The 10,028-nt window shown below is 40.5% G+C and overlaps 2 protein-coding genes across 2 annotated transcripts; one reads left to right on the top strand and one right to left on the bottom strand.

The window, feature by feature from the left end:
- Window positions 1-956: 956 nt before the first annotated feature.
- AK88_02836 (uncharacterized protein) lies at window positions 957-6,497 on the bottom strand (the record flags this gene model as incomplete). The annotated part of the gene is made up of 1 exon (XM_012480459.1): window positions 957-6,497. One exon carries the CDS (start codon window positions 6,495-6,497, stop codon window positions 957-959), a length of 5,541 nt encoding a protein of 1,846 aa, XP_012335882.1.
- A 1,492-nt stretch (window positions 6,498-7,989) lies between these two features.
- AK88_02835 (adenosylhomocysteinase) lies at window positions 7,990-9,423 on the top strand (the record flags this gene model as incomplete). The annotated part of the gene is made up of 1 exon (XM_012480458.1): window positions 7,990-9,423. The coding sequence occupies one exon, from the start codon at window positions 7,990-7,992 to the stop codon at window positions 9,421-9,423; it is 1,434 nt and encodes a 477-aa protein (XP_012335881.1).
- Window positions 9,424-10,028: the final 605 nt, after the last annotated feature.

The raw sequence follows: 10,028 nt of genomic DNA, 5'->3' as shown, positions 1-10,028 counted from the left end.
ACTTGCCTTCAGCATTCGCATAACGTTGTAGGTATTGTGTTAAGTGTGACCAAAATGATAATTGTTGGAGACCTACACTTTATGGTTATGTCCCCGTGTTCGTATTATAAATATGAGGGGATAAAATGGGATTCTTTTTTTTGTCCATATTCCCCGAGTGGCTGCCTTGCCGTGCGCTTATTAAAGGGAAGAAGATGCTACATGTTGGACCAATTTTGTAAACCCATTTGGGGCATGCCATCACTTACGGAGGAGCAATTCTCGCTGGTGTGCTACCCACAAAAGGAAAAGAAGAAGAATATCGCTATTGGGAGGATCAACTTTTCAATGTGCGAAGAACGGTCATACAAATAATCACGCTTCTAAGACTTAACTACAGAGCGGGGAGGGGAAAAAATTAACAAAACGATTGAACAATGGAAGTCATGTGGTTAATTGAGTGTCCACTTTGCCATAGCAGAGTCAATAAACAACACAACAAATGCAATTAAAAGAAAGAGAAAGGGAAATGTAGCGAAATGTGGCAAAAATGATTTATCGAGAAACTACACGCAGAGTAGTGTCTTTGACCATGAGGCGGGGGGTCAACAACGGCAACGAAAAAAAAAAAAAAAAAAAGGGAAACCATCTTTGGTATGTAATACCACTACATAGTTGTGGCTACACTGCCTGTGTTGATCATCTCAGACGCCTCACATGGGCAGCACAGCTTACAACTCAATGTAGGGCTCCATGTGGGGAGCTTCCTGTTATCGCCCTCAACCATAACGCAAAAAACGGGCGGCGCAAACAATCCGGTGAAAAAAAAATTGACAAAAAAAAATATATCATAATTGTGTGAGTAGTTATACGAATAAATTGTTCAGCGGGACATGGGGGCGGAAAGAGAACACTACTGCGCGTGAAGAGGGAAGTGCACCCATGTGTGTCTCTTCGTACACATACCGCACCGCGGCTCACTTGAACAACGAATCGACGTCAAAATCTTCGGGCATGTCCAGCTGACTCATGGCGGACACTATCTCGTCCTTCGAAATGTTGTGCTTCTTAACCAAATCTTTTAAATTATCAATAGTAACACTGTTGGGGTCTAGGTTCCTCGTAGCATTTGCGTCGTACAGAGCATTGTACTCTTTTATAACGTCCTTGATATCGTCGTTCGCATGTTCAGGGGAATCAGCATTTAGCAATTCCCGGTGATCTATCTTTTCAAAATTTTTTCTTTTATTTTTATTTATCCACAGGACGAATTCATCGAAACTTCTTATGGCATCATTGTCTTCACTGCGAGATAGGGTCCTCTCGACGAGTTCGTCATCGCTGTTCCTTTTTTGTAAGCTATGTTCCAGAATGTCCAGAGCCCTCTTTGATGAACATGCTTTGCTATTAATGAGTAGGTCGTACAAATGTCCACTATTATTTTTTGTGGAGTACACCAAAATTTTTTGATTTTCGAGTTCCGTTAAAGCATTAATCCATTCCTCGTTTATTTCGTTAAATGCAATGGGGAATTCCTTTTTTTTAATCATGTACTCGATGTATTTATACATATAATTAAGGTAAATACTTTTGAGGTCGTTTGGTTCGAAATACAATTCCATTGCGGGGTCTATGGTTGACGTTGAAGAGTCCGTACTTTGCGTAGTGGTGGCATCCGATTGTTCATTTTTTACTTTTTTCTCACTCATCTCAGGTGTGCCGTATTTAATGGTATTCAACTTGTCGTACGTGTATAGGTATTCCTCCAGACATTTTTGCACCTCTGCTTTGTCCTTATATTTTTCTTTTCGAAAATCTAGGATTTCTTTGAACATTTCTTCATGGTTGTAGTTTGCGATTCGGTCGATCAGGTTGTTTATATCCATTTTGTCTTTCTCGGCTATGAGTTGTTCTTTCTGCATTGGGGAAGCGGTTGTTCCCGGGGTAATTAAGTGCGTTGGAAGGGGCTCCACTTGGTGATTTTGATTTTTCTCTGGTTGTTCCCCTTCTATGTTCTTCTCCCCTGTGTGCTCTTCGCCAAAGTCGAAGGGCGCTTTATTATCCTCCCCACCCTGGAAACACTTGGCATACTTAAAAACGACGGGCAGATAGGCGCTCTTGAAATCCTTCTTCAAGTAGAGTTTATTTTCCCTCTCGATTTTATTATCATTGAAGAAGTAGAAAATCTCGGCCATTTCCTTAAGCAACACGTTGGCCAGAATGGTGACTGAATAGACATTTTCATTAATTAATATTTTTGGACTTTCAAAAGAGTTGACAAAATTTAAGTGTGTGGAGAGTGTTTCGTCATTTTTGACAAACTCGATTTGGACATTCTTTATTTTGCCTTCAAATACTTCTTTGTTGAAAAAGTTAAAGAGGTTCTGCGTGACGGCCGATCTGTTTAGCTCCGTTGTGGAGCCACATTTCTTCTTCTTAGAGTCGTAAAGGAAAATGAGCTCGTCAATTTTCTCCTTCGGTTTCTTGTCCTGGGTACCATTTTCAAATTCGCTCACCGATTTAGTCTTGTTGGGGAAAATGCCAGATATCAAATTGATGAGAGTACCAAATATATCTTCCTTCTTGATCAAGCTGATTAAAATAATTTTCTCCTTTAGTTTGTCAAAGTAATATTCAATCGAGCTTACATTTTCGTTGTACATTGTAAAAACGAGATTATTGTTGGACGATTTAAGTTCTTCTAATCTTTTATAGTAGACAATTTCGCATGCATATTTGCATTTGTTCATAATCAGGTCAATTTCACTTAAGTCCATATTTAGTAACACCTTTATGCCTCTCTGGAAAACCTTAAATAAATTTATGTAGTTATTTGTGAATAATGCAGAGGCGATGTGTTTGATGGGTATTTTTTTCTCCTCCCATATCGCTTTGCAATCCTCCCTTTTAATAGCACTTTGAATAATTTCCATGATTCTTTTTTGACCTATACCTGCTTCTTTCAGTTTTACGAAAAAGTTATTTAGGCTGTTATAATGCTTTACGTTTTTCAGCAGTTCGAGCTCATCGTTGTTGAGGTACGAATCCAGGTTGATCGTCTCATCTAGGAAGAAGGGCCACTGGTTGTATTCGACCACAAAACGAATGAACTGTTTTATTCTATTCATTTTGACGTAGTTGAAGATATCAACATGTTCGTCGTCCACAGGTGCGTCATCTGTTTGGTCCTCTTTAGACGGCTCTCCTGCGCTATCCACCTCTTTGATGTTGTCTAAGTTTATCTTATCTACATCGATATTCTCCTCTTCCGCATCCAGGTGCTTCAACTCTTCCTCGTCTGGGTCTTCATCTTCCAGAATTTCCTCCTCCACTTTGGTGTCATCGCTTGTGTGTTTCTTTCCAGACTGCTCATTTGTCCTTTCAGTGTTGTGTCCCTGCGTAGTTGACTCATCGTCCGGACTGCCTTCCTTCTTCAGCTTGCTCTTGGCCTCCTTGACTGTCGAGTTGTCCGTGTTTCCGCCATACTTGTGCACGTAGGTGGTGTACTTCTCATACACGTTGAGGCACTCGTCGAGGATGACCCTAGATAGTACGAACGAGTTACTAACATCGTTGTGCACATAAATGATCACATCATTCGATACGTAATCAAAATTATAATCGTAAAAACTTAGCCCAGATATTTTGTCCGTAAATTTTATAACGACATTGTTTGGCAAGTCAAAACGGAAAAGGTACTTTGTGTAGTAATTCAAAAAGTAATAAGCAATCTCTTCTCTATTTTTTCGCGTCAACATAATGTTATTTTTCATGGGGTAAGCAATTTTTAAATTATTCATCACATAATCCATTTTGTTAATGTTCATATGTTCATCGTAGACACTGTCATCCTTGTATATATCTGTAATGACGTCTGTTTGTAGGATTCTTTTAAAAAAGTACTTCTGGTTGGTCCTCGTCTTCCTGATGTTTCGAAACAGTTCCCCTAGGACCACCATCATTTGCAGTGTCATAATATTGTTGGTCGCTTCTACCTTTTCGTTTTTTTCATACTTTTTTAAAAGGCCCTCTACATCTTCATTTTCGTTACCACTTTCGTGTAAAAACCGCATGCACGCATACGTCAGGGCGTTATGTACGTAGGTTAAGTCGAACTCGTTTAGTTGCTTTAGCTTTTCGATCCCTTGAGTTAGAAGCTTGGTGGAGTTGTTCACATCGCACAGGAAAAGGGAAGACGCAAATTCGTTCAGCGGTATTCTGAAGCGCTGCAGTGCTGGGTTGTTCTCCTTCAATTGGTAAGTGCCCCCTGGGTTGGTTTTACCAGGGTCTGCTTTGACTCTTAGCGCGGTCCTGCCTTCTGCTTCGCTTGCTTCCGGGCTCGTGATATCCGCGGGGGAACCCCACAGGTGACCGACGTTTTTCTTCCTGTACACGTTGGTGGCCAACTGGATGGCTCGGTTGATGTCGTTCACGGCATTCGATTTGAGGAGCAGCATTGTGAGGTCGTCCTGGTCGGGCTCGTCATCGTCCAGGGGGAAGTCCTCCAGGTTGGCCACTCCCCGGTCGATGCTACCGTTATCGTTTCCGCTGACATTGCCGATCACATTGGCGTCCTCCATGCTGGGCGCCCCCGGGCAGAGGGAAAGTTCCTTGTTGTATTCCAAAGGACGGAACATCTTCTTGTCATCCCCATTGATATCCTTAACATAGGAGTAGAACTTGGCTGCCTCCTCGTTGTCCAAATTGAGGTCGCCCAAATAGGGAGCATAAAAATGGAAGTCGATATTCTCCAGCAAGCCACCAATGCCATGAATGAACTTGATAATTTTCTGTTTCTTTTCATCGATTTTTTTGGACATATTATAATTCTTTACTTCCTTGAAAGGTAAAATATCCACACACAATAATTTCTGGTATTCATACATAGCCTTTAAGATGGTGTAATTTAATAATAGAGGAGACGTTTTCAAAGCAGCGTGGAACATAACATTGGGTAAGTTTAAAAAGTTTTTATTCCCAATTTTGTACATTTTCATATTTGGCATTTTCTTCAGTTTCTCAACTTTGTCCGTTATCCAAAAGAAATTTATCGAGTCAAAATTTGGCAATTCATTGTTGAAAATTTTAAAATTAAAATAATTCCAAATGTTCATAATATGTCTTTCTGCTTCTTCATTATTTTGTAAAACATAAGGAGTTGAATAATTTATAATTTCCTTTTTCTTGGACAAATAATCTTCCAACTCTTGTTCTCTAATTTTGAATTGTTCTTTCATTTTTTCTATGAAGTGTGTTAATATATTTATGATTTCTTCAAATTCTGATGCTAGCTCTATGTAAGTTTCGCTACTAACCATTTTGTTGCTTCCACTTGGCTGTACATTGGAGTCATTCTCGATCTCCATTTCGTTGGATAGTTTGACTTGGAATGTTTTGTATACTATTTTTAAAATGTAATTTTTGATATACCTCAGGATGTACATGAGGAAAATTTTGTCGTCCAAATTACTTTTCAGGTTGTGTCTATAGTAGTGATGCAAATGCTTGTTCATCGCCAGCTTGCAGGAGTCCATTCCCTTTTCGAGGAAGTCGTTAAAGGCCTCCTTCCCGATGTATATGGAGGTGCGCAGCGACTCTGTCGGGAACAGCATGTTCGCCCGCAGCGCGAAATTGATGTCAGACAGCTGCCCCACTTGCTGTTCGCTCAGTATTGATTCTTCATAGGGGGATCCGCCAGCGGCTTCGCTATTATACGCTGCGCTATTATGCGTTACGCTATTTTGGGAAGTCGAGCCGTCACTCTTCTCGTCACAGCTGCTTGCCGCTTCACTTGACGCTTGCCCCTTTCCCCCCACGAACATTTCATACGTCATTTTTCCGCTAAAATTTTTCGTCAGAGACTGACACGCTTCTTCGCTCTCCTTTTTGTTCAAAAATGGGACCAAGGTTATGGCAGATTTGTCAGTCAACGTGAACTCCCTTTTGTAAAAGTTAGAATTCACCTGATATATCTTATAATACTTCTTTGTACTCACGCACTCGTGTCCTACATCGTAGTAGAAGGAGTTTTCTTCCGAAAATTGCAGTCGGTCACTCCACTGTTGAAACCTCATGTTTTCATTTATTTCTTCTTCGTTTAATATTTCCCCATTTAGGTACTCCTGTCTGGTTCCTTTCCTTTCCACGATGGCGTTTCCCTTTGGGGAGGGTTCCCCCTGTTGGCAGCTGGACACATCATTGTCCATGTCATCATTCCTCCTGCCCTGCTTCTCATGCACAACATTTTCTTCACCAATGGCTGTAGAGTTACTACTTTGCGCGTGTTCCCCATGTGGGGAGCTCCTTATTTTGAGGCGATTCCCTTTCTCTATTCTCCGCACAAAGTGCAGGTTGGGATTTATTTCATATTTGGAGGTGCTTTTCCAGATGGCTGGTTCGATAAAATTAAATGCATCACCCAGTCTCTTAATTCTTATACCCGCATTTTGTGGAAGGACGTGAAGTAGAAGTAGGATTATGCTCGTTATGGTTGCATGCGTGCGTGTGCGCTTTGGCATTTTCTGCTTCGCCGTTGTGTAGCGGCCACTATTATGCTATGTTGTTGCTTCCTGTGGTCACTGCAGGGCCTCTTTCGCCTCTTCCGCTTCGTGGCAGTTATGGGCTTCCCTGGGCTATTCACGTGTGTAGCATTGGGGGCAACGATGCAGGAAACACGGCTTATGCGGGAGATGATGGTGGGGACTTCTCCGGTGAAGCATTTCTTCTTTTCCCCTCCCACAAAAGGTGAAAAAAGAAAAAAAACCTTAAATTCGCTTAAAGGAAGTATGGCCTTATCTAAACAACTGCCAAAGGCGTAAATCTCGCAGTTTGCCTTTCTTTCCCCTGTTTAAAAAAAAAAAAAAAATAGAAAAAAAAAAAAAATATCGGCTTGTGTAAAAGTTCCAATTTTTTAAACTCACATACATTACCCCCAACATGGCAACAAAGAGCACACACCTTTTGTTTGCACTACCCAAATGACCTACTTTGCGTTGCTCTGAATTGGCTCCCAGCACTGCATAGGATTTGTTAAATAGGCACACAATATACGTATATATGCTGAATGCAGTGTTCATCCCTGGTGGGTTCTCTTTTGTACATTATACACTCCGCGAGGGAGAAATCCTGACAAGTGATTTTCCCTTCCTGGAGGAAGGCGGGACAAAGAAGCTACTGCTAGGGTTACCTGTGCCCACCCTGCTTGCATGAATGTATGCATTTTTCGGCCACACACAACTGTTCTATAAAACTGTGCAACTAGCTATCTCATTGTCATAAAAGAAAACGCGTAGTATAGGATGAGACGATTCTGGAATTATTCTTCATCAGTCTTAAATGCTCCCAATGGGTTGTACTTTTCTATTAATAGAAGATTAAAACAGAAAAAAAAAAAAAAAAAAATTCCTGTGTTCACCGTTTGGGGGATGTAGCATCGGTGCAGGCAGAGCGTAATAATGCCCCACCCAAAAGTCGGGTCACTTATGCTTTTTTTTTTTTTTTTTTTTTTTGTTTAAATCTTCAACAAAGGAAAACATTTTAACACAGCAAAGTATGCTACCGACATACAAACAGGAAAAACAACGCTCTGAACTTTACAACACAATAAAGCGTATTTTACCAAATTTTCAGAAACACGAACACGATGCTAATGCCTCAATTTAGCGAGCGCTAAAATTGGCTTGAGAAACTTGCTCGCAATTTTCGCTCAATAGGTATTTTTTTTTTTTTTTGTGTTTCTTACTGATGCTGATGCTTCTTAATGTGAAATCCACAGACGTTCGCACGTACATGCATATATGTGCCATGAGTATACATGTGTTGCGCGTATATTTCTCCACACGAATGTGTTTTTTCTTCTCCCTCGCGTAGATCCTCCAAGGGAGCGGCCTAAAAATAAAAAAAAAACAAAAAAGGGCAACTTTCATCATTAGTAATACCATCACAGAGGAAAAAGGTAAAAAGTATTTTTTTTGTTGTAGAACACTCTCCGCCGCTTTCCCCCCCTCCAACATGTGTGAAAACAAGAGCAAGGTAAAAGATTTGAGCTTAGCCCCCTTTGGGAAGCTCCAAATGCAAATCTCTGAAAATGAAATGCCAGGAATTATGACCATCAGAGAAGAATACGAGAAATTGAAGCCACTTAAGGGTGCAAAAATAACTGGCTGTTTACATATGACGGTTGAATGTGCACTGCTAATCGAGACGCTACAAAAGTTGGGAGCCCAAATAAGGTGGTGCTCATGCAACATATACTCAACAGTAGACTACGCAGCAGCCGCTGTGAGCACCTTAGAAAATGTAGTAGTGTTTGCATGGAAAGGGGAAACTTTGGAAGAGTATTGGTGGTGCGTAGAAAATGCATTGACATGGGAAAATGAAGCAGGCCCAGATATGATCGTGGACGATGGTGGTGATGCAGCGCTGTTAGTACATAAAGGTGTTGAATATGAAAAGTTGTATGAAGAGCAGAAAATTTTACCTGACCCACAGACAGCAAAAAATGAAGAAGAAAAATGTTTCCTGAGTTTGTTAAAAAAGTCCATTCTTAAGAACCCCAAAAAATGGACAAACATTTCGAAGAAAATTATCGGAGTGTCTGAGGAAACTACAACAGGAGTGCTAAGATTGAAAAAGATGGAAAAAAATAATGAACTCCTTTTTACAGCTATAAATGTAAATGATGCAGTGACAAAGCAAAAGTATGATAATATTTATGGCTGCAGACATTCCCTGCCAGATGGATTAATGCGTGCAACTGATTTTCTCATCTCAGGAAAAATTGTTGTTATATGTGGATATGGAGATGTTGGGAAAGGTTGTGCGTCTTCCATGAAAGGTTTAGGTGCAAGAGTATACGTCACGGAAATTGACCCTATTTGTGCCATTCAAGCTGTTATGGAAGGCTTTAATGTAGTTACCTTAGATGAAATTGTAGAGAAAGGAGATTTTTTTATCACCTGTACAGGTAATATTGATGTGATTAAACTAGAGCACTTAATGAAAATGAAAAACAATGCTGTGGTGGGAAACATTGGACATTTTGATGATGAAATACAAGTTAACGAACTGTTTAATTGTAAAGGAATACATATTGAGAATGTGAAGCCTCAGGTAGATAGAGTAACTCTTCCTAATGGAAACAAAATTATCGTCCTTGCTAAAGGGAGACTTTTAAATCTTGGATGCGCTACTGGTCATCCTGCTTTTGTCATGTCCTTTTCATTTTGTAATCAAGTGTTTGCTCAACTAGATTTGTGGCAAAGTAAAAACAGCTCCAAGTATCAGAACAAAGTCTACTTATTGCCCAAGCACCTCGATGAAAAGGTTGCTCTTTACCATTTGAAGAAACTCAATGTTTCCCTAACGCAGTTGGATGATAACCAGTGCGAGTTTTTGGGCGTCACCAAAGATGGCCCCTACAAGAGTGACTCGTATAGGTACTAACGGCTGGGTGCAGTTGGCCATTGTGCATTCATCCAGAGTATCACCATTCCAGCTCATCCTGCCCCGCACAGGGCATCAAAACGGAAAAAAGTCTCCCCACAGTTGCAGTTCATCATACTGATTCGTCGGTGTGCATGGGAAAGCATAAATAGGTAAAAAAAAAAAAATATACTTATAACAAAAAAAAAAAAAAAAACACACAAATAAGCACAACAAACGGGTGAACACGTGCGGCAAAGCAACGCAGCAGGGGCGCCACCCACCGCGTAGACGCACTTAAGTCAGTATATTGGATCCGCTTTCTACACCCGTGTACCCAAGCGCACATACCCGGTGCTGCCTCAAATAAAAAAAATAAAAAATTGCCCATGAATATTTGTTGCACACCATAATTTGCAGTCGAGTGTGTTTGGACGTTTTTTACACAGTACAAAAAATGCATGCTGTGTTATGTTTGCCATTTGGCAGATTTGCTATAATTTTCGTTTTTTTTTTTTTTTTTTATTGGTCAGCCCTCCCGGAACATGACTCCGTTCCGGAATGCGTTCGTACGTATGTGCATTCTGCACGTGCATTTATGTGTACCCTCTGACATGTGTCTTTTT

The sequence above is a fragment of the Plasmodium fragile genome, assembly GCF_000956335.1.
Source record: "Plasmodium fragile strain nilgiri unplaced genomic scaffold supercont1.29, whole genome shotgun sequence".
Classification (NCBI taxonomy): domain Eukaryota; phylum Apicomplexa; class Aconoidasida; order Haemosporida; family Plasmodiidae; genus Plasmodium; species Plasmodium fragile.
Note: the sequence above shows the minus strand (reverse complement) of the source record. Positions and strands in the feature narration are given on the sequence as shown.